Below are 24,467 nucleotides of genomic sequence, written 5' to 3' on the forward strand. Positions count from 1 at the left end.
CAGATTTCCAGAACAAATTGTAACCAGAAGTCATCTGTTCTCTGTCAGGAAGCAACTACAACCCAGACTTTGCTAAAATCTTGGTTCTCTCTTAACCTGAAGGGATTAAAAATACAACTCCCAATTATTTGCAAGATCCTAGTGTTTCCTTTTTTTCTTTCTTTTTTTGGTCGTTCATGGGGCTTGCACTGTGGGCCTGGGCGCTGTCCCTGAGCTCTTCAGCTCAAGGTGAACACTCTACCACTTAGGCCACAGCACCACTTCTGGTTTTTTGGTTGTTTATTGGAGGTATAGAGTTTCACAGACTTTCCTTTCTTGGGCTGGCTTTGAACCGTGATCCTCAGATGTCATTCTCCTGAGTAGCTAGGATGATAGGCGTGAGCCACCAGTGCCTGGCTCCTTTTTTTATTTTTAAACTACTGCTCAAGGTTTGCAGGTAGGTATCTGAATATCACTCCTATCTTCCTATAGCCAAATGAGTAAATATCTCCTAGCTCTTCTTAAGATTTTGTTTCCAGAGGCTGGGAATGTGGCTTCGTGGTAGAGTGCTTGCCTAACATGCATAAAGCCCGAGATTCAATTTGTCAGTATACATACACTGAAGAAGCAGGCAGTGCCACTGTGGCTCAAGTGGTAGTGTACTAGTCTTGAGCAAAAGAAGCTCAGGGACAGCCCTGGTTTTAAGCCCCAGGACTGGCCAAAAAAAAAAAGCTTTGTTTCCAGCCTGGATGTGGTGGCTCACGCCTATAATCCTAGCTACTCAGGAGGCTGAAATCTGAGAATCTTGGTTCAAGGCCAGCCTGGGTAGGAAAGTCCCTGAGATTCTTATGTCCAATGAACTACCAGAAAACCGGAAGTGACACTGTAGCTCAAGTGGTAGAGCACCTTGCCTTGACCAGAAGAGGTCAGGGACAGGGTCCAGGCCCAGAGTTTAGGCCCCAGGACAAAAAAAAAAAAAAAAAGATTTTGTTTCCAGTGTGGGATAGAACCTGAGTCTCACCTGATGAAATCAGGACCAGTCTAACACCATTTTGCAAAACCACTTTTCGGCGGTTAGGTTTTGCTCAACCAAGTTTCATCTCTTAATCTGTGTCCCCTGGCTCTGCAGCCAAATCACAAATATCAGGTCTCCTGCTTCTGTCCTCACTTTCCCTTCTAAGTAATACCTAAAATCAGCCTGTCAGAGACACTTTCTCAACTTCAGTGGCAGATGGCTGTTTCAGGTTTGCTCTGAATAAACCTGCTTTGGTCATTAAGTTCTTCTGTCTCCTCTTATCTCCAGTTAACCACCAGGAAACCAGAAGTGGTGCTGTGGCTCAAGTGGTAGAGCCCTAGCTTTGTGATGAAGAGCTGAGGGACAGCGCCCAGGCCCAGAGTTCAATCCTCAATTAAAACAAAACAAACAAAATTCATGGAGGGCTTGGAATGTGGCTCAGTGGTAAAGCGCTTGCCTCCTATGAAGCCCTGGATTCGATTCCTCAGTACCACATAAACAGAAAAAGTCAGAAGTAGTGTGTGGCTCAAGTGGTAAGAGTGCTAGCCTTGAGCCAAAGCAGCTCAGGGACAGTGCCCAGGTCCTGAGTTCAAGCCCCAGGACTGGCAAAAAAAAAAAAAAATCATGAAGAAGCCAGGTGCTGATAGCTCACACCTGTAACCCTAGCTCCTCAGGAAGCTGAGATCTTAAGATCAAAGTTGCAAGTGGAGAATCCTGGGATTCTTCTCACCAAGGGGTTGAAGCAAAAAGCCTGAAGTGGCTGGAGTTGATGAAGTGGTGGAGCCTGAAGATAAAGCCCTAAACTGAAGCCCCTAGTACGAGCACACACGCAAAATACGCAACCAATGCATGGGGTTATACGTTTAATATTAGTTGACAAGGTTGTAGATTTAAAGTCGGTGTTTCTGTGGCTGTTGTGGTTTTTAGAGAAAGCTTAAAGCTCTGGGGGCGAGAAAATCTGTGAGACTCTTATCTCCAATTCACCAGCAAAAAAAAAAAAAAAAGCTGGAAGTAGAACAGTGACTCAGTAGGCTAGCCTGAAGTGAAAAAGCTCAGAGACAAGTGAGTTCCAGGCCCAGGATCTGCCCCCCACCCCCCACCCCCCACCCCCCCACCCCCCACCTCCAACACCCATAAAATAATAACCCTAATAAAGAATTCCTGTCTTCCCCCCGCCCCCTCCACCTCACTTAAACTGGTGTCCCTTACCTCCCCCTCCTTCCCCCCCCCAAAACAAAAAAACAACCAAGCCTCCAGTACCTGCGGCCTAAGGAGTCGCCTGAGTCTCCCAGGGTGGAGAGGGGTCGGAGGGGGGGGGGGAGAGTGGGTGGGAAACGGTTTGAAATTCTGCACTCACCCAGAACGTCGCTCGGTCCCCTCCCCTCCACCACCACCACCCATTCGAAGGAGTGAAGAACACCCCCCAAAATCCTCCAGTGAATTCAGGCACCACCACCACCACCACCACCACCACCACAGACCGACCCGGAAGCCGCGGTTCCCGCCACCACAGCACGGCCCCGCCCCCTCCAGGAGGAGGAGGAGGGCGGGGACGCGAGGCAGGAAAACCTCCGGCCATTGGACTGCACTTTCCCCGCCCCCCGATGGGGGGCGTGGCGACGCGAGTGACGTCACCTCCAGTCCCCGCCCGGCCTCGCGCCTGGGCTCCCGCCCCGCCCCCTTGCGCTCTCTCCTTTTTTTTCCCAGCATGCTCGCGCCGCGGCGGCGGCGGCGGCGGCGGCGGCTGAAACTCGCCTCGGCGTCTCGCCTCGGTGTCGCCCCAAGATGGCGGACACAATGAGCCGGCGGCGCCGCGCCGGGCGGTTCTGAGGCGGCGGACGACCGGGACCGTCCTCCCCCACCCACCCACCCACCCCTCCCCGTCCCCGGACGGAGGAGATCTCGCCTGGCGGAGCGAAGAAGGGAAAAGGAGGGAGGAAGAAAGAGGGCGCCGGAGGCCCGACTGATAACGGTCGCCATCTCGGGGCGGCGCTGCTAACGGCCGGCGGCGGGAGGCGGGGAGGGGGGTGGCGGGGCGCGCGCGTGGGGGCTGGTGGCGCCCGCCCGCGCGTCCGTGCGTCCGTCCGTGCGTCCGTCGGGGCCCGCCCGCTTCCGCGCCGCTGGGCCGCGCCCCGCCCGGGCTTCGCGCCGCCGCCGCCGCCGCCATGAAGCTGACCGACAGCGTGCTGCGGAGCTTCCGCGTCGCCAAGGTGTTCCGCGAGAACTCGGACAAGATCAACTGCTTCGACTTCAGCCCCAACGGCGAGACCGTCATCTCCAGCAGCGACGACGACTCCATCGTGCTGTACGACTGCCAGGAGGGCAAGTGAGTGCTGCGGCCTGGGGGAGGAGGGGGGGGGCTGGGGCTGGGGCCGGGGTGGGGGGGCAGGGGTGGGGGGGGGCTGGGGCCGGGGTGGGGGAGGGCCCCCAGGAGTGGGGGGTGGGGGGGAGTTCCCAAGAATCCTTCTTCCCCCCGCCCTTTTTTTTCTCCTACCCCCCTCCTCCCTCCCAATCTCTCTCTCTCTGTGTCGACTCCCCCCCCCTCCGCCCTCCCCCCACGGTAGCCTAAGCCCTGGGATTCCTCATCCTCCCCCCCCTCTCCCGGCCCCCCCCCCAGCCTCAGCTTCCCGCGCTCTCCAGACTCCCGCCACGGCCTACACACACACACACACACACATATAGACACACACACATACACACATACACATAGACACACACACACACATACATAGATACGTGTGTGAGTCGGTGTATTTATTTATGTATATTTGCACTTGATCATCCCCCCCCCCCCGCCTTTTCCCTTGCAGACAAATCTGGAGGGAACACCCCACCCACCCACCCCCCTTTTTTTGGGGAGGGGGTTGCTTTTTAAAATAATGACGGTCGTCAGCCCGGTGACAGACCAGGTTTTTGTTGGGCTTGGATTTCCACACCACCCCCCCCAGTCCCACCCCACCCCCTTCAGGGCACTTCTGCCAATGCTGGCCCAGCCCCACCTTGACCTTGACCTTTAGAAGGCCCTGTCGGTTTGCACACTACACACACACACACACACACACACACACACACACACACTTCACATCGGGGGGTCTCCCCAGCCTCTCTGGCTTTTTTCTTTTTCTTCTTCCTGCCGCTCCTTTAAGCTTGTCAGGGGGTCACAGATCGCCTCCCCGAGTTCCACGCAGAACTGGAAGAGGCTGTTCCACCGCCCCGCGCCACCGCGTCGGTTTCTCTCTGTCTCCCTCCCTTCCCCCCCTCCACCTCCTCTCTCTCCTGCGGTGACCTCGATTGAGACCTGGCACCTCGCCCGTCCCACTGCCCCTCAGCTTCCCCGAGCTGCCTTATTTTGCTTTTTCTGCTCCTCGCGCCAGCGCGGGATGTGATCCTTAGCTGTCACTCTGTAGTCCTTGAGACCCTGTGAGCTCCCCCTCCATCCTCACTCCTTGGCCTTTAATTACCGGTTCAATATTTTCTTGAGACTGGACGCTTAACGTTGATTGCGAACTGTGTGTAGCGTGTGTGTGTGTGGCGTGGGTGTGGGTGTGGGTCCTGAGGCTTGAACTCTGGGCTCTGTCCCAACGCTATTTTGCACGAAGCTTGTACTCCACCACTTGAGCCACACCTCCACTTCTATCTAGCTTTTTGGTCATTAATTGGACGTGAGAATCTTCACAGACTTTCTTATGCAGGTTGGCTTTGGAAGCTCCATGCTCAAATCTCAGCCTCCAAGCACCTGGCTGTAGTGAACTTTTTTCTTTTTTTTCCAGTCCTGGAGCTTGAACTAAGGGTCTGGGGATTCTGTTGCTCAAGGCTAGCCATTTCTAGCTTTTTCTGTGTATGTGGTACTTAGGAATCAAACCTAGGGCTTCATGCATACTAGGCAAGCACTCTACCACTAAGCCAGCTTCCCAGCCCCTATAGTGAATTTTTTTTTCCAGTCCTGTATCTTGAACTGAGGGCCTCGATACTGTCCTTAGCTTCTTTTGCTCAAGGCAAGCACTCAACCACTTGAGCCACAGTGCCACTTTTGGCTTTTTCTGTTTATATGGTATTGAGGAATCATGCAGGGCTTCATGCATGCTAGGCAAGTATCCTACTACCAAGCCACATTCCCAACCTCTACAGTGAACTTTTAAATAAACATTCCTAAACTTTCCCTTGCCCAATGCAAGCAGACTTGACTTTCCCTCTGACCTGAGTGTGAGCTCACTTTAAAAGAAAATACATCATAGGGGATGTACACTTGGGGGGGTTCCCCTTTAATGAGTTTAACCAAGCATGGTGATCCATGCCTCTAATCTTGAGGCCGAGGCAAGAGGATAAGTTTTAAAGACCTTGTCTCAAAAATACTACCAACGGGCTTGGGAAGGTGGCTCAGTGGTAGAGCGCTTGCCTTGCATGCTCAAGGCCCTGGGTTCGATTCCTCAGCACCACATAAGCAAAAAGAAAAAAGCCAGAAGTGGTGCTGTGGCTCAAGTGGTAGAGCACTAGCCTGAGCTGAAGAGCTGAGGGACAGTGCCCAGGCCCAGAGTTCAGGCCCCACGACTGGACCAAAAAAATAATAATAATAACTACCAGCAGCTTATGTGATTTACCAGAAATCCTCAGAATTTCTGAATCTGATCGTGAAAGTTGTGTGCACTTGTAGAACCACTTACACCCCTATTACTTTGCAGTATCTTATAAACTGGGCACTTGGTCTTTCCCATACATTTGGGGGTCTTGTCAGGCTGCCCTCACCACTATGAGCTTGCTTCAGGTAAATGGTGAAGCAAGGGGCTTGAGCCACAGCGCCACTTCTGTTTTTCTTCTGGTGGTTTATTGGAGATAAGAGTCTCCAGGACTTTCCTTGCCCGGGCTGGCTTTGAACCATGATCCTCATATCTCAGCCTTCTGAGTAGCTAGGATTACAGGCGTGAACCACCAGATGCCTAGCAAATGGTAGCTTTGCTTTGGAGCAGAAAACTAGTTTAAATTTTACTTCCCTTCAACCAGTTTTCCCAAGGAGAGGGTGTTTGATGTATTTAGTGGATACTTCATTTTATAGCTTTATTCCACATCTTTTTGTGTTCTTGGATTTTTCTCTACTTTTTCTATGTTTCTTTTACCTTTTTTTTTGGTCAGTCTTAGGGCCCGAACTCTGCCTGGGCGCTGTCCCTCAGCTCTTCAGCTCAAGGTGAGCGCTCTACCACTGGAGCCACAGCGCCACTTCCGGCTTTTTTCTTTTTGCTTATGTGGTGCTGAGGAATTGAACCCAGGGCCTCATACATGCAAGGCAAGCGCTCTACCACTGAGCCACCTTCCCAACCCTCCTTTTGCCTTTTTTTTTTTTTAACGGATTTTTTTTAACTCCCCTTTGGAACTTTTGTATTCATTTGTGCATTTGATGGTCCTAAGTAACACTGCTTTGGACTGAGCTATGATAGCCTCCCCAGTTGTTTCCCCACTGAGGCTATGAGAAAGTATTATGTCACTGGCTGTGTCTCTGCCCGCGGTGGTATGAGGAAGTGAGGCTTTGGTGGCCCTGGGGGAGAGAGGGAAGCATTAGCTGGACAGATGGTTAGTTGAGGCAGTGTAGTTTCTTTAGTAGATGGATTTCTGTCCATGTCTGTCTTCTTGGATCTGTTTGGAATGAAAGAGGGAGTAAGTAATGCAAAATGAAGCTGGGGTAGGGTTGTGTGATTGTGGAGTTTTGGAGCCAGAAGTAATTTGAAGCTGGTGTGTTTGCGATGTGTAGAGTTCATGCATGGAATAGAACCTTCCCCAAAACCTGAGGGTAGAAATCACATCTTTATTTGAAGGGTCTAGAGGTTAGGGGTAGTATATCTAACTGTAGTGTGTGTGTGTGTGTGTGTGTGTGTGTGTGTGTGTGTGTGTGTGTGTGTGTGTGTGTGTGTGTGTGTGTGTGTGTGTGTGTGTGTGTGTGTGTGTGTGCGTGCGTGTGTGCGTGTGCGCGCGTGCCTTTTTGGGGGGGGTGAGGGGGACTGGATATCGAACTCAGGATGTTGCACTTGCTAAGCAAACACTTTGCCACTGAGCTACATCCTAGCCACGGGAGGTTAACATTTCTAAAGGGCTTATCTCTGTGGTGGCATAATTTCTGTCTGAAAAGGTAATAGAGACAATGGTGAAGTATCCAAATAATAGTTTATTCATACCTGTAGCAGTTTTACGGAATTGCAGATAAAGTGTTGGTGTTTCAAAGAACTCCTTTGGAAAAAAAAAGAACTTGGATTCTGCTAGGCTGGTATTCTACTAAGCCTCCAGCCCAAAAAATAATTTTTTTAGGCCTAAAAAAATTCTTACCAGATAACGATGAACAAAAAACTTTTATACCACTTGTCTGGAACAAACAGTGTTAGAAGAAAATATTTCCTTGGAAGGCACAATACATTTATTAACTGATACTAATGTTAGGATTGGGGAGGAAAATGAAATGGTTAGTTTTAATTGAGCACCTGTGGCTTTACACCTGTAATCCTAGTTACTCAGGAAGCTGAGCTCAGGAGGGTTAGGCTTCAAGACCAACCCAGGTAGAAAAGTTTACTAGCCTCCATCTCCAATAAAATAACCCACAAAAAGCAAGGCTGAAGGCATAGTTTAAGTGGTACGATGACATTAGCCCAGATAGCTTGAGAAGGAACACATAACGATACCTGAAAAGCTATTGTTTATAGACTTTGTAAATCCCTTTGACATTAGATATAATACATTAAGATCTTGTTTTCTGAGGCAGGTGCTGGTGGTTCAGGCCTGTACCCTAGCTACTCTGGAGGCTGAGATCTGAGGATTGCAGTTCAAAGCCAGCCCAGACAAGAAAGTCCATAAGATTCTTACCTCCAGTGAAATCCCAGAATACTGGAAGGGGCACTTGGCTTAAGTGGTAGAGCTCTCGTCTTGAGCTGAAAAGCTCAAGGACAGCTCCCAAGCCCAGAGTTCAAGCCCCATGACTGACCAAAAAAAAAAGTTTCAAACTAAAAAGTGAAACTAGGTAATGGATTTTTTTTTTCTTTTTTCTTTTGTGTCTGTCTTTAGCTTGAACTCAACCTGGGCATTGTCTCTGTGCTTTTGTACTCTCAAAGACTAGTGCTCTAGGGGCTGGGAATGTGGCCTAGTGGTAGAGTGCTTGTCTAGCAGGCATGAAGCCCTGGGTTCGATTCCTCAGTAACACACAGAAAAAGCCGGACATGGCATTGTGGCTCAAGTGGTAGAGTGCTAGCCTTGAGCAAAAGAAGTTCAGGGAACAGTGTCTAGGCTGAATTCAAACCCTAGGACTGGCAAAAAGAAAAAAAAAAGACTAGTGTTCTACCATTTGAGCCAGATCTACTTCCAGCATTTTGGTAATTGGAGATTGGGGTCTCATAGACATTTCTGCCCGGGCTGGCTTTGAACTGATATCCTCAGATCTCAGCCTCCTGAATAGATAGCTATGATTGACAGGTGTGAGCCACTGGTGCCTGCATAGATTACTTTTACAAGGAGCAAATCTTAGGTTAGTGTTTGTTTTGTTTAGAGGTTAAAGTCTTTCTTGTTTTTTGTTTTTTTTTTTTTTTTTTTTTTTTTGTCGGTCGTGGGGCTTGAACTCTGGGCCTGGGTGCTGTCCCTCAGCTCTTCAGCTCAAAGCGAGCGCTCTACCACTTGAGCTACAGCGCCACTTCCGGTTTTCTGGTGGTTTATTGGAGATAGGAGTCTCACGGTCTCTCCTGCCCGGGCTGGCTTTGAACCGCGATCCTCAGATCTCAGCCTCCTGAGTAGCTAGGATTACAGGCGTGAGCCACCAGCGCCCGGCTTCTTTCTTGTTTTATTACTTTCTGCATATGGAGAGTTGGACTGGCACTAAGATCCAGTTTGGGATTTGCTTTGTTTGCGCTTTTTGGGACAGGAGCTCCTTACATCGCCCATACTGGCCTTGAACTCAAGATCCTCCTACTTCAACCTTAGAGTGCTAAGATTGCAGGTGTATATTGCCCTGCTCCCCTACTTGGGTGTTTGTTTTGTTTTGTTTTGTTTTGGTGGTGGGAGTAGAGCTTGGGCCTCACACTCTTACTTAGTTTTTTGTTTTGCTCAAAGCTGGTACTTGGCCACTTGATCCACACCTCCGCTTCCAACGTTTTGTTTTGTTTTGTCAGTAGTGGGGTTTGAACTTTGGGCCTGGGCACTGTCCCTGAGCTCTTCAGCTCAAGGCAAGCTCTTTACCACCTGAGCCACAGTGCTACTTTTGGTTTTCTGGTGGTTTGTTGGAGATAAGAGTCTCACGGACATTCCCACCCTGGCTGGCTTTGAACCGTGATCCTTCTGATCTCAGCATCCTGAGTAGCTAAGATTACAAGCATTAAGTATCAGTACCCAGCCACTTCCAACATTTTGATGGTTAGTTGTAGAGTCACAAGATTTGTCTGCTCAGCCTGGCTTGGAACTGTGGTCCTCAGATTTTAGCCTCCAGAGTAGCTTCTTTTTTTTTTTTTTTTTTTTTTTTTTTTTTTTTTTTTTGCCGGTCATGGGGTCTGTACTCTAGGTCTGGGTGCTGTCCCTCAGCTCTTCAGCTCAAGGCTAGTGCTCTACCACTGGAGCCACAGCGCCACTTCCGGCTTTTTCTGTTTATGTGGTGCTGAGGAATCGAACCCAGGGCCTCACGCTTGCAAGGCATGCACTTTACCGCTGAGCCACCTTCCCAGCCCCTCCAGAGTAGCTTCTTGATCAGTTTTTTTTTTTTTTCCTTAGATTTCTTTGATCTTGATCTTCAAAGTTCTGTAGAGAAAAATCATTCAGGGACATTTCACGAGTGGGTTGGAAATGTGTAGTTTTACACTAAAAGTAAAAATAAAGAACCGTTTTCTAGTTTTGTCATGGAGAGTTACATGTTACCTTCTAAAAGGGCTCAGCTAGTGTTATGGACCTGCACGGTCAGATTCTTTTAAGAAGGCAAGCTATTTCTAATTGGTTTAAGTTATGACAGATAATGGCCTTCCCCAAAGAAAGAGCTTTCTACAGTAATGCCTTAAGAAAAATGACTGTGCTTGAGGTATTTTCATATTCCTCTTCATAAGCTATGACATGTGTTGTTACATATTGCCACATACAATTTTATTCTCAAATAGACAGTTTCCTTTCCTTGAAGCTTATTTTTGAACATTACAGTAGAAACTGAGTGAACATTATAGTAGAAACTAAATCAACCCCTGGGCATTTTACTTCTCCGTAACCTTGGCCTTGGGTTTTGCCACTTCTGGCTTTTTCTCTTTCTGTGGTACTGAGGAATGGAACCCAGGGCTTCATACATGCTAGGCAAGCACTCTATCACTAAGCCACATTCCCAGCCCAAATTTTTTTATTCTTTAGATGGTGGTTATACCTGATTGTTGGTGTTTCCTTTTAAAAATAGTTTCCAGGTGTTATACAGGCTGACGCTTACCTCCTGGACTTAAGCAATCCTCCTACTTCAGCCTCCTGAGTAGTTAGGATATAGGGGTTACCACACCCCTTGGTTGATTGAATTTTCTTTTTTGGGGGGGCAGTCCTTGGGGCTTGACTCGGGGCCTGAGCTTTTGCTCAAGGCTAGCACTCTACCACTTGAGCTACAGTACCATTTTTGGCTTCTTCTGTGTATGTGGTACTGAGAAGTCAAACCCAGGGCTTCATACATGCTAGGCAAGCACTCTACCACTAAGCCACATTCCCAGCCCATCGATTGAATTTCTTTTAGAATAAGTTCGGTATCTTTCAAATGTTAGGATACCAAGAATCATCACTACTGCCACATTATTCAAGTGCTGTTGTTTATATGTGACATCTCAGAGTTTTGTGAATGATTGTGATTTTTTTTTCTGTCTTATCAGACCAAAGAGAACCCTGTACAGTAAGAAATATGGCGTAGACCTCATCAGATACACGCATGCAGCAAACACGGTTGTTTACAGCTCTAACAAAATAGATGGTAAGCAAGACACTCTTTAGCTTATGGTCATTGTTAAATAGTTCTGAATTGTGGTTTCTCAAATTGTTCACGGGATCTTTGTAACTACTTCTGTTTCAGCTATAGTTACTTTAAATATTTTCCTATGATGTGGAAATTAACATTGTTAAACCTGAAGGAATGCTGGAAGCCAGCCACTAGTACTTTTCAAAGGCTCAAAACTATGTGTGGAAAAAAATCTCAGTTCACAGTGGGGAGGGAGGAAGAAGCTGTACTTGATTTTTGCTTTTGAAACTTGAAAGAATATTTTTACAAATAGAAGGGAAGAATACTAGACACAGTAAGTGGTAAGCTCTTGGACCTCCCCATTCAAAATAATGTGTATTTGATCCAAATTACTCTGCCATTCCAGAGCCTGAGGAATATCAGGAGGTCTAGGCTAGCCAGGACTACTTACAAAATAAAGAAGAGAAACCCTACTAGGTACTGGTAACTCGTGCCTGTAATCCTTTATACTTGGGAAGCTGAGATCTAAGGATCGCAGTTCAAAGCCAGCCAAGGAAAATTCATGAATCTCTTCTCTCCAGCCACCCAAAAAAAAAGCCTGAAGTGGAGAAGCCGCCCAAGTGGTAAATGAAAGTTAAAAATGTGTTTCTTTCTGTAATAAATAGTGTCTTTTTGCCTGCTTTTCCCCCTGGGTTAAAGCCTTCTAAGTTAGCATATTCTCTTGATAATTGAGCTGTAACACTTAACTTATTTCACATATTTTGGATTTTTTTTTAGACTTGCTGGCTTATTGTTTCACTTTTTTATAGCAGGCTATTTCTAATGTCATTTATCAAAAGTTACTGCTGTTTTCTTTGCATCCCATCTAAGTATAGGTTAGGGGGTTTGTTTGTTTTTTCCAGTACTGGCATTTTGAACTCAGGACCTCATGCTTGATAGGCAGGCACTATTAACACTTGAGCCATGTTCCTGTTTCTTGCTTTGGATATTTTTCAGGTAGGGCCCTACTGTTTTTTGGGTGGGTTTTTTTTGTTGTTGTTGTTTTTGTCGGTCATGGGGCTTGAACGCTGGGCCTGAGCGCTGTCCCTCAGTTCTTCAGCTCAAGGCAAGCACTCTACACTTGAGCCACAGCATCACTTCCAGTTTTCTGGTGGTTAATTGGAGATAAGAGTCTCATGGACTTTCCTGCCCAGGCTGGCTTTTGAACCAAGATCCTCAGATCTCAGCCTCCTGAGTAGCTAGGATTACAGGCGTAAGACACCAGTGCCTGGTTGGCCTTACACTTTTTGCATTTAGCCAGCCTCTGACTGTGATCCTCCAACTTAAGGCCTCCCACATAGGAAACATAGGTGCATTCACCATGCCAGGCTTATTCATTCATATGGGATCTCTTTTTTTTTTTTGTCTAGACTGTGCTGTGAACTGTGATCCTTTTGTTATCTGCCTCATGGGTAGTTGGGATTACAGGCATGAGCCACTGCACCTAGCACTTTTCTCTTTCAATAAGACTTTTCTACCTATACTGTACTTGAGTTTTAGTTAAAGTGTATCATTTCTAATTAAGCATGTATTTCAGAAGGAAGCAGTGTGGTTAATGTATCTGGACAAGATTATAAAACATCAGGGTGGTAAGGACAGACATGTATATGCTCATCTAAATGACTGGTATATGTCTTCTATTGGGCTGCTTTTCTGAGCAATAAAATGAGGATTCTGAAATGTGGTACACGGTGAGGCACATGGTGGCACACGCGTGGCCCTTGCAGCTTTGCTGCATCTCAAGTGCATCCTGAAGAGTTCTTCCACTGCTCCGTTTCCTTTTGCCTGATTCCAGGCTGAGGTAGTAGTTTGTACAGTTTGAGGGTCTATAATACCACCCGGTACAGGAGATAACTGTACAGGCCACTGCCTTGCCAGGAACAGTGCGCCAGCTACCAAGCGGGGCAGAGAGGACGGTGAAGCCCTGCTCATCCCTGGGAATACAGGTAATGGGAGGAAGTCTTTCCTTCTTAGGGCAGGTGAGTCGTTCTCCAGTACCAGATTATCCACACATACTTTGTGCCTGTCGCTTGAGAGACTTGTAGATGTTAGTTACAGAACAGGAATGACCCTCGTCCCCTCCTAGGTCCCTGACCCTCTGACTGGAACACACCTCAATGAACCACTTCATAATGTTTTTTTCTATACTTTTTCCTCTACATCCCCAGCCCTCCAGTTCTGTTCTTCATGGTACTTCATTCCCTCATCACCGGTATTTGTTTTGTGCCAGTAGTGGGTCTTGAACTCAGAACCTGAGCTTTTCTCTTAGATTTTTCTCTCAAGGCTGGTGCGCTACCATTTCAGCCACAGCTCGGCTTCCAGCTTTTTAGTGGCGAATTGGAGTTAAGGGTCTCATGAACTTTATCTGCTCAGGTTGGCTATGAACTGAAACAGTACTCAGATCTCAGCTTCCTGAGTAGCTAGAATTATAGGAATGAGCCAGTGGCACCTGTCAGGATCAGAATCTTGTCAGTTGTGGGACTTGAACTCTGGGCCTGGGCGCTGTCCCTCAGCTCTTCAACTCAAGGCTAGCACTCTACCACTTGAGCCACAGCGCCCCTTTGGCTTTTTCTGTCTATGTAGTACTTAAGAATGGAACCCAGGGCTTCATGCATGCCCTCTACTACTAAGCCACATCCCCAGCCCTCTGATGTTTTTCTGTAAGGTTTGTTGTTTGTTCTGTGGACCCTTTTAGTGATCCAAGTCTCTAAAATATTGGATTGTTTTTCCTGGCCAAGGTATATTTTCAGAGCAAATTACATTGGAATCGTAATTCATGAACCAGACAATTCATGAACCACCCCTGAGATACATCCTTTGACCCCCTAACCAGTAATGTGAATGCCCTATGGGCTGTCTACTTAGAAGTCTGTTTTTAAGTTCTATGAGTCCACATACCCCATTTCACCTAGGAGGACTGTTACTCACCAATACTTTGCTTGGTTCTCCACCTTGCCTTTTCAAAATGAAGATGCAAATTCTATTTAAATAGTCCATTATCATCCGGTTTTATTTGTCTTCTTACAGATACCATACGTTACTTGTCCTTACATGACAACAAATATATCAGATACTTTCCAGGACATAGCAAAAGGTAAGCCTAAATGTGAAATTACTTTATCCTTTTGAGTTAATGTAAAATAGAAGAGGAGAGACTTTATTAATGAACTCAAGCTACTTTCTTGCTGCTATTTGTTTGGCCTTTGTCTCTGTCTTATTAATCCTTCATAACTGTCAACTCTTAATTTACTGACATTGTGGAAGTAGGGACAGGACTTCAGAGATAACTCACATCTCTGTTAAGATATGAATAAGGCTAGGCACAGATTGTTCATGCCTGTAATCCTAGCTACTCAGGAGGTTGTGATCTGAGGATCATGGTTCAAAGCTAGCTCAGGCATGAAAGCCCATGAGACTTACCTCTAATTAGCTAACAACACCCCCCCCCAAAAAAAAAAAAAAAAAGCCAAAAGTAGAGCTGTGGTCCAAGTGATAGAGCACTAGCCTTGCATAAAACTCTGAGACAGCACCCAGACCCTGAGTTCAGGCTCTTGGACTAGCACCAAAAAAAAATTTTTTTTTAATACACACTTTAACTTGACTAACATTTTAGGTAATAATAGTATTCCCTTATCCCCAAATAAGCAAGAATCTACCCTTCTAAACCTTTCCTTCTCCTCCTTTCTACCCTGACACTACTTCAAGAAGCTTTCTCCAAGCCATCCTTGAATATTTTTTCAACCTCATGTTTTGTATCAACCAAGGAAGACCCTGACATACTTACTCATCCCAAGGAAGACCCTGACATAGTTACTCACTCATTCCCCTCCAAGACCTAAAGCCCCTTGAGCCTCCAGCTTAGGAGTGTTTCTTCTAGGTATGTTAATTATAGCACCAGGGTTTGGACATCTTGAAGTCATTCCACAGCCTCCCTCTTGCTAAACAGGCATTCTACTTACTATTTTAGCCAGTCAGCTAGTCTGTTGGGAGATGTTTGTTTGGTTGGTTGGGGGTTTTTGTTGTTTGTTTGTTTTTGTTTCTTGTTTGTTTTTTTGTCCATCATGGGGCCTGAACTCTGGGCTTGGGCACTGTCCCTCAGCTCTTCAACTCAAGGCTAGAGCTCTACTACTTGAGCCACAGAGCCACTTCCGGGTTACTCTGCTTATGTGGTGCTGAGGAATCGAACCCAGGGCCTCATGCATGCACGGCAAGCACTGTACCACTGAGCCACCTTCCCAGCCGGAGATGGTTATTTTTTATGGGGTAGGTTCTCAGTTTATGTCTGAGACTACTTAGACCATAATCTACTTGTACCTTCCAGAGTTACTGGGTGACAGGCAAGTGCAACCATACCCAGCCATTTGTCAAAATGGACTCTGATGAACTTTAATTACCCAGATTGATCAAATCACAATATTTCCTGACCCCAGAATTCTACCTCCCAAATAGCCAGGAATATAGGCTTAAACCACCATGGTAGCTCAGAAAATGTTTCTGAATGATAAGTTTAAATGTTAAATTAACCTTGCACAGAAATTTAGGCCTGCAATCATTTTTTCAAAGGCATTGTGGCTGCTGAGAAGTCAGGAGTCAGTGAAAGTATGCCCCTTTGGTCTTGAGCGTTTCTGTTCTTCCCTGAGGCTGTTCGAATCTTCTGATCTTTGGGCTAGGAATCTTTACTTTGAAGGGGATTTTTCCTTTGTCTCTCATTTATTTCTTTGACTAATTCATCAGTTCACACCCTTCAAAACCAATTCCAAACCTGGTGCCAGTGGCTCGCCTATAATCCTAGCTACTCCAGAGGCCGAGATCTGAGGATCGCAGTTCAAAGCCAGCCCAGGCAGGAAAGTCCGTGGAACTCTTAATCTCCAATAAACAATCAGAAAACCAGAAGTGATGCTGTAGCTCAAGTGGTACAGCACTAGCCTTGAGCTGAAGAGCACAGGGATAGCGCTTAGGCCCAGAGTTCAAGCCCCACAACTGACAAAAAAAAAAAAACCAAAACAATTTCATAATATGTTCATTCCCCAAAGAAAAACCCTTTTCCCACTGGCAGTGCCCTCTCCCTCCCCTAGCTAATTTACTTTTTGTCTCTATAGATGTGTCTATTCTAAATATTTGTATAAATGGAATTGAATATTATGTATCCTTTTCTGTTACTTAGTATGTTTCCAAGGCTCATCCATATTGTCACATGATTCAGTACTTCATTCCTTTTTTTTTTTTTTTTTTTTTTTTCCAGTCCTGGGGCTTGAACTCAGGGCCTGGGCACTGTCCCTGAGCTGCTTTTGCTCAAGGCTCGCACTCTACCACTTGAGCCAAGTGCCACTTCTGGCCTTTTCTGTGTATGTGGTAGTGAGGAATCGAACCCAGGGCCTCATGCATGCTAGGCAAGCACTCTACCACTGAGCCACCTTCCCAGCCCATAAAGAACTAAAAAGGTGGTTTTTGTTTTTTTGTTTTTTTGTTTTCTTATTGCCAGTCCTGGGGCTTGAACTCAGGGCCTGAGCACTGTCCCTGAACTGCTTTTGCTCAAGGTTAGTGCTCTACCACTGAGCCACAGTGCCACTTCTGGTCTTTTCTGTGTATGTGGAACTGAGGAATTGAACCCAGGGCTTCATGCTAGGCAAGCATTGGTACCACTAAGCCACCTTCCCAGTCCCCCATAGATATTTGCTGGTTATGGGGCCTGAGCTCTGGGCCTGGGCGCTGTCCCATAGCTCTTCAGCTCAAGGCGAGTTCTCTACCACTTGAGCCACAGCTTCCACTTTTTTTTTTCAGTCACTGGGCTTGAACTTTGGGCTTGGGCGCTGTCCCTGCACTTTAGCTCTTGAGCCACAGCGCCACTTCTGGTTTTCTAGTGGTTTATTAGAGATAGTCTCATGGCCTTTCCTGCCTGGGCTGGCTTTGAACCGCGATCCTCAGATCTCAGCCTCCTGAGTAGCTAGGATGACAGACATGAGCCACTGGTACCCGGCTCATAGATTTTTTTTTATACTAAGGTTTCTAAGTTGCCCTTGATTATCCTAGATATGGTGGTGCATGTTCCCTAGAAGGCAGTTTGGGGAGAACAAGTGTATGTAGATACGGCAGAGTTGGCTTAGAGTTCACCTCTAGTTTTTGCTCACATTTTACTTCACCTCCTGTTTATCTTGCTGCATTGCAGGGTGGTGGCCTTGTCCATGTCACCTGTGGATGACACTTTCATATCTGGGTCTCTTGATAAGACCATCCGACTCTGGGATCTCCGGTCTCCTAACTGCCAGGTAATACTACCTCATAGTTGTACTTTCTAAGCATTTTCTGTGGAAGACATTATTTATTTGCCCTCTGGAGGAAAGGAGGAAGCAGTGCTTCTATTCTGGGATCCCAGAGTTCTCTTAACATAGCCTTCTCTTCTTGGTAGGCTCCCAGTTAGTAAAGAGATACCCCAATCCAGTGTAGATGGCATTTTATCAAGTGGTACAGGGTCGCACCTTTGAGTTCTCCCTACCAGTCTCAGGGGATTTGGTGCTATTAAGAGTTGATCAGAAATCAGCCATGTGGTGTTTGTTTGGTTGTTTTGTTTTGTTTTGTTTTTAGCCTCATCTAGTGAGTTTTTTCTTTAAGTAGTTGTATAGGGAATTGCCATTCAACAAAGCAGTTTATGAATGCAACGCATCTTGATCATCAGTATCGCCCCTTTCAACATTCTTACCCATCCCTGCCAACCTACCCATTTCCTCCCTGTTGTTAATTTTGTAGGTTATACAGTGAATTCATTAGTGAGTTCTCCCCTCCCCCATGACCCACCCCATGGATTTTTTTTATATTGCTTCATATATAATTATATCATGAGGATTACATTGCTACATCTCCACAAGTTTACCTTGTATTGCAGTCAATTTCACCCCCTCTATCATACTACCTGTACCCTTCCCTTTAAGAAATAGTGCCCACAACAGATCTCCTTGTCCTATTTCCTTAGTTGCAGATAATCTCTTTTTGTTTGCTTTTTCTGTTCTGTGGGTAGGCTGGGTAGCAGTTCATATCACTTTGTTGCTTTTCGTTGTGCAGTGGTGAACGCTGCATTCATTCACTTCTTCCTTCCTTTCTCTAGGGTCTCATGCATCTACAGGGCAAGCCAGTTTGTTCTTTCGATCCAGAAGGGTTAATTTTTGCTGCCGGTGTCAACTCTGAAATGGTCAAACTTTATGATCTTCGTTCTTTTGATAAGGTAACTGAATTTGAGCTATCATGGTCATTTTAAGTGTGGGTGGGTATTTAAGAGCCTCCCCCCTCCCCCGCCCCCAGTAGAGATAGTAGTATGTGGTAGATACTAGAGAATGGCAGTGCAGTGTTTCATCCTTTGCTTTCTCCCTCAAGAAGGCATCTAAAGGGATAAAATAATGCTTGCGCTCTAGCAATAGTTCTTTGGCATCTCTTATTATTCATGTGTCTTGGTCGGGGGATGGGGACTGCTGTCTTTTATCATTTGCAGGGACCGTTTGCGACCTTTAAGATGCAGTATGATCGGACTTGTGAATGGACAGGGCTTAAATTCAGCAATGATGGCAAACTCATACTCATCTCCACCAATGGCAGCTTCATTCGCCTCATCGATGCGTTCAAGGGTGTGGTGATGCACACGTTTGGGGTGAGCACCTGGCCTTGAGTATAGCTGGTCCTTCTGCACTGAGGATGGGGTGATTAGCTGGATGGGGAAAGAGCAACCGTCAACCGTCACTTACTTAGGACATAGGTTTGCCTTTTCTTCCTGCACGTGAGCTTATTTCCTTTAGAAATTAATCCTAATAGTCTTTTTCTTGCCCCTTTGAATATGGAGTTAGGAGTAGAATATAAAAGGTGACAGCCATATTCACAACATCTCAGGAACAGAGGGGCTTTTGTGTCAAAGAAAGATGATGTGTGTACTGGATTGGAGTTCCTAAGCCGTTGTCTTTATTAGTGCCCTGTAACAACCAGAGAACTCTTGTTTCGTTTTAGGGTTATGCCAACAGCAAAGCTGTCACGCTGGAGGCTTCGTTTACTCCGGACTCCCAGTTCATCATGATCGGTGAGCAGCTTTAATGATCCATGATGCAGAACTGATATTAACTGGAGCTGGGCACTGGTGGCTCATGCCTGTAATCCTAGCTACTCAGGAGGCTGAGATCTGAGGATCATGGTTCAAACCTGTGCAGGAAAGTCTGTGAGACTCCAACAAACCACTAGAAAACTTGAAGTGGCACTGTGGCTCAAGCGGTAGAGCGCTCACCTTGAGCTGGAGATTTCAGGGACGGTACCCAGGCCCAGAGTTCAAGCCCCACAGCTGACAAAAAAAACAAACAAAAAACTCATAATAACTTGGGTCTTGCCTGGGCAAATATTAGAATTCATCTCTAAAAGCACTGCCTTGCACTGTCCAGTTCCTGGCCGTTTGTAGAAGTTCCCAACAATTCTAGCATTGGAACTGAACTTCATGCTTTCCATCATAGAGCCCAATAAAAAAAATCTGAACTTAAAAAATAAAAGGAACTGGTTCTATGGCTCAAGTGGTAGAGCGCTAGCCTTGAGCTGAAGAGCTGAGGGACAGCGCCCAGGCCCAGAGTTCAAGCCCCACAACCAACAAAAAAAAAAGTAAAATAAAAGCACTGCCTTGTTAGCATTACTAACTTGTTGGTGTGACTCCACCTTCAGTTGGCTGTGGCACTGGTAAGCCCTTTTGTGGCTTGGAAAAGTAGTTGGATGGGAGATGACCTGTAAGGCTTCTCCTATAATCCCAGCACTTTGAGAGACAAAAATGGATAAAGTGTGGGGCTGGCCTCGGCTAAATAATGAGACCCTGTCTTAGAGAGAGAGAGAGAGATGGAGACTGAAGCAATTACTTATTTGTCCCAGGACAAATAATCAGAGTCAAGATCAATTCTTTTTTTTTGGGGGGGGGGGTCCGGTCTTGGGGCCTGAACTCTGGGCCTGGGCGCTGTCCCTCAGCTCTTCAGCTCAAGGCTAGCACTCTACCACTTGAGCCACAGCGCCACTTCTGGCTTTTTTTTTCTTTTTGCTTATGTGGTGCTGAGGAATCGAACCCAGGGCCTCCTGCATGCAAGGCAAGCGCTCTACCACTGAGCCACCTTCCCAGCCCCCTCAAGATCAATTCTTAAGCCCTGTCATCCTAACTAATCAGGAGGCTGTCAAAGCCAGCCCAGGCAGGAGTCCATGAAACTCTTACCTCCAACACACCACCAGAAAACCAGAAGTGGCGCTGTGGCTCAAAGTGGTAGAGCGCTCACCTTGAGCAAAGAGTACAGAAACAGTGCCCAGGCCCTCAGTTCAACCCCCACAACCAACCAAAAAAATATCAACTCCAAAAATGTCCTCCCTTCACTCTCCTGCCTCTCATTCCTGCTGATGGGCAATCTTTTTCTAGACCTGATCCCTGTGTGTCTGTCTCTCCTGTCTTTGAGTAAGTAATACATGTCCACAATCATTCTCTTTAGGTTCTGAAGATGGCAAGATCCACGTGTGGAATGGAGAGAGTGGCATAAAAGTAGCTGTATTGGATGGCAAACACACAGGCCCCATTACCTGTTTGCAGTTCAACCCGAAGTTCATGACCTTTGCCAGCGCCTGTTCCAACATGGTATGTGAGCAGGGTCTTGTGCACTTGGGTCCCCTCAGTGGGTGCCTCAGCAAACCTAGCAGGTGGCATTGCACATAGGTCCAAGCGCCACATTCATGACTCTTTACTGGCTTCCCTGCGTTACACCTTGTCAAAGGAATCTCTACTTGGCCTGTGATATACAGGGTTACCCCTGAGCTCCCAAGAGACTACAGGGTGCTTCTCCTGGTTTGGTTTGGTTTGGTTTGGGGGGGGGGGTCAGTCATGGGGCTTGAACTCAAGTCTTGGATGCTGTCTCTGAGCTTTTTTGCTTAAGGCTAGTGCTCTTCCACTTTTGAGTCACAGCACCACTTCGGTTTTCCAGTGGAGCTAAGAGCCCCTCCCAGACTTCGTGCTCGTGCTGACTTTGAACCGTGATCCTTAGCTCTTAACTTCCTGAGTAGCCTGCCCTACCGGCATTGAGCCACCCGCACCCAGCTTCTTCTTTGCTTTATAAAGTACTCTGAAGTGGCTTTTTAACAACTGCAACCTTAAAGTCTTCCGTTCCTATTTTACACTGAATTGGAACTGGGGTTTGAACTCAGGGTGTTGTTTGCTTTGGTAGCTTTTCTGTCTCTGTAGGTCTCAGATGGATGGGAAAAGAGGGAGGGACACCAGCCATAACTCTGCCAGTATTGGGGGTTGAATGCCACCACCCTGGGTTGGAGAATGAAGCCCACGGCGAGGTGAGGCTTAGTTGCTTGAGCTTTTCTTTATGATCTCCTCCCTAGGCCTTCTGGTTGCCCACCATTGATGACTGACCCCAAGGCCCCCTGGCTGTTTGTGTACTGTGAGGGTGCTGGCAGGAAAACTCAGAGAGGACTGAGCTGACCTGGATGGGATCATCTGCCCCTGCCGGAAACCATCTTTCCACCATGCCTTCCCACGGATGTGCTGTATCTGACACAAAAACTGCGACTGTGCTGAGCTGCTCCAGATGGACCCTGGTGCTGAAGACTGACTTGGGACGCGGCCTCTCCAGCCAGCACCGCCTCCGGCTCCTCCTGCGGGCCGAGCACACTCACGGCTAGGCCACCGGCTGTTGGGCGCCTGGAACTTTGAATGTAATTGCTGCCGAGGAGCCGGGGATGGGGTCCGTTCTGCACATCCTTTCTCTCCCCTGATAAATGCATGGGAAGCCTCCGTTGTGGTTTTGAGATGCCAGGGGTGCTCTGTGCCCTTGCCCTCACCCTGCATGTGTTGTTACTGGGGTCTCCTTTTGTATTCGTGGCATTACTCCACAGCCATCGTGTTTCTTAGGTGCCAAACATTTCCAGAAGTGAAGTAGTCTTCACGGGCGTCTGGGGTCTGAGGAAGGCACAGGAGAAGCGAAGGAAGCATGGTGTGGTGCAAGTTAGATCTGTGGGGGTGTGGGGCTCTGGTGTAGGGTAGGTCAAGTGACAGACAGACAGGTGAGTTCCAAGGGCTAGACAGTCCTCCATCACCCATCTAAGCCCATCGTCCTTTTGGGCGCCTCCTGTACATGCTCTGTACAGAAGCGGCGGGGCAGGAGCCCAGCTTGGTTCCTGCGGTGCATCCCACTCTCCGGTGGGCCAGTGTTGTGGAACGAGTCTGTGTTGTTTACAATGATGCCACCTCCCCTGCCTACCACCAACTGTGTACATAGTTTGCAGATGACACCCCAGAACGATCTCCCAGCTCCCCCCCCAACGAGCTGGCTCTAGGCCTGTGTTATATGTTCTATTTAGCCTTTTTATATATGACCTTTGCATTGTTTGTATTTTAGCACAGCGTGCGCACCTCCACTTAAATATACTTGTGCAGGCATCTTATCTTCTCTCGTGTATAGTTTTGGAATCCAGCTCAAGGAGGGAGGCCTGCACCCTTAAAGTGTTTGCCACCAGTATTAGTCCTTCCTCCCCCCTCCTCTTTTCCCTTTGGGAGACTCGATGAAGCAAAACTTCTAGTGTTTGCTGTTTCCCTTGGCAGCTAAGTGAAGGGTTGACCCCGTGTGTACCTCAACCCACACTTTGGGGCCCTCTCTACAGTATTAGTCTCTTTCTCACCTGGTTATGCTCCGTCTGCACCTGTGTGTGTGTGTGTGTCTGTCACTTCTGCATGGCTTCCGTGCCTAGCTTGCCACATTTGGGGACAGGGTGCTAGAACCAGTGTTCTTCATTTGTCCGAAGCTTCTTTGCCAATTGAATAGGTTACTCCCATTAGCTGGTTGGTCTTTTCGTGCTCTCTTGCTTGCTTGCTTCTGAGAAAAGGCCCAGGTGGCAGAGAGCTACGGCAGAGTCAGTGACTTAAGTTCCCACCCAAACATTTCTGGGGTTAGCATTCCCCTGCACATGGAGAAACTGAGGCCCAACAAAGTTGTGTATACATCACCCTGCGGTACACAGCTGCCAGGAGTCAATCCAGCCATGGCTGCTGCTGTTGAGCAGCAATCACAGGCTATGAATCACTAGCACTTTTTTCTTTTTTTTTCTTTTTTTTAAAAAAAAAAAGCAATTATTTTTTTACTTGTTATTCACGCTGAAAAGACGAGGCAGACACCTGTGTTACAGCAGACGAGAATCTGCTACATGGTACGGTGTGGTGCCCGCACGGTAGGAGACTTGAACCTCTCCCGGTGTGGAGGGGCGGGCATCAACGCTTCTGAGTCTTTTCAGAGAAAAGACTTGACTTTACCCAGCATCAGGAAAGAAAAAAACAATTCGTATCTGACTTCCTCTGTGTCCAAAATCTGAGGTGCCATGTCTTCAGAAAACATGCCACCACCAACAAGCCCCCCTGAAAACTGCAGAGCTAGCCTTGGGGAGACAAGCTAGAAGTGAGGCGTGGGTAGCCACTGCTTTTATGTATGTGGTGGGGTACTGTGTGTGCACGCATGTGCAAGTAAGTGTGTGTGTGTGTGTATAGGCAAGGTCTCACAATGTAGGTTCAGGCTGGCCTCACTTTTCCAATTGTACAATCCTAGGCATTCACTATCATGCCCAACTCCAGTGGGTTTTTTTGTTTTTCCCCTTCCCTTACCCTCTTCTTTTGTTTTTTAGGGTAGTGTGAATTGAACCCAGGACCTTGGCACTTGCTAGGCAAGTGCCCTACCATGTGACCTAACACTCCCAGCTCTCCAGTGGGGTATTTTCTTTTCCTCCTTTTAATTTTTTTTTCTTTTTTAAAAATGATTCCCTGTTGTAATCATAATTACTGCTTACTAAGGAAAATTTGAGAGAATTACAGAATTGTGGGCGACTCACATATTATGTTAAATCTGTTGATGTTAAATGTTTCTCTAGACATTTCTGTGCATAGATTTGGGGCGTGTTTACATAGTTGTTATTCTACTGTACATACAATTTTATGTCCTTTTTGTACTTAAAACATATAAACTTTTTTCCCCCATGTTATCAGTCTTAAACAGAACGTTACGGCTGTAAGCCTCTTCCATTGAGTTTCTCTAGCATTGTTTGCCTGGTTGCAGGGGGGCAGGAGGGAGAGGGGGGCGCTGCCGAAGGTTCTAGCTCATACAGGTCTCCCTCTGTCGTCCTAGGTAGATTGCCAAGTACAGTCAGACCTAGCCTTGAACCCGAACCCTAGACTCTCTTAATAAGCAGCCACAGGGGCAGAAATGAGTGGGAAAGGCAAATCTGACCCCAACACAGATCATTGAGCACACCACCTTTAGTCTGTACTGTTCAAACAGTGATCAGATTGGCAACTTTTTTTTCCCCACAGTGCTACTTCCGGTTTATTGGAGATAAGAGTTTCACGGATTTTCCTGCCCGGGCTGGCTTTGAACCAGGAACCTCAGATCTCAGCCTCCTGAGTAGCTAGGATGACAGGTGTGAGCCACTGGCATCTGGGTCTTACGGAGGGCAAGAAGAATGGTCTAGCCAGTTGGATGG

General features: G+C 47.1%; 1 protein-coding gene across 1 annotated transcript; it reads left to right on the top strand.

Annotated features, from left to right (window-relative positions):
• The first annotated feature begins 3,071 nt into the window (after positions 1-3,071).
• Positions 3,072-23,911, top strand: LOC138807656 (WD repeat-containing protein 82). The gene is made up of 9 exons (XM_069993415.1): positions 3,072-3,320; positions 10,834-10,931; positions 13,983-14,049; positions 17,122-17,221; positions 18,055-18,171; positions 18,436-18,591; positions 18,942-19,011; positions 20,435-20,577; positions 21,327-23,911. The coding sequence occupies exons 1-9, from the start codon at positions 3,160-3,162 to the stop codon at positions 21,354-21,356; spliced, it is 942 nt and encodes a 313-aa protein (XP_069849516.1). The 5' UTR covers positions 3,072-3,159; the 3' UTR covers positions 21,357-23,911.
• The last annotated feature ends 556 nt before the right edge of the window (positions 23,912-24,467 follow it).

The sequence above is a fragment of the Dipodomys merriami genome, unplaced genomic scaffold (genome assembly GCF_024711535.1).
Source record: "Dipodomys merriami isolate MVZ:Mamm:240054 unplaced genomic scaffold, mDipMer1.0.p SCAF_427, whole genome shotgun sequence".
Lineage (NCBI taxonomy): Eukaryota > Metazoa > Chordata > Mammalia > Rodentia > Heteromyidae > Dipodomys > Dipodomys merriami.

What these genes read in the sequence shown, in the direction of transcription:
- LOC138807656 (XM_069993415.1), top strand. Translation starts at nt 3,160, where the DNA reads ATGAAGCTGACCGACAGCGTGCTGCGGAGCTTCCGCGTCGCCAAGGTG. An exon ending in TCCGGTCTCCTAACTGCCAG is followed by an intron (nt 17,222 to 18,054) that starts GTAATACTACCT and finishes TCCTTTCTCTAG; the next exon opens with GGTCTCATGCATCTACAGGG. An exon ending in TGGTGATGCACACGTTTGGG is followed by an intron (nt 18,592 to 18,941) that starts GTGAGCACCTGG and finishes GTTTCGTTTTAG; the next exon opens with GGTTATGCCAACAGCAAAGC.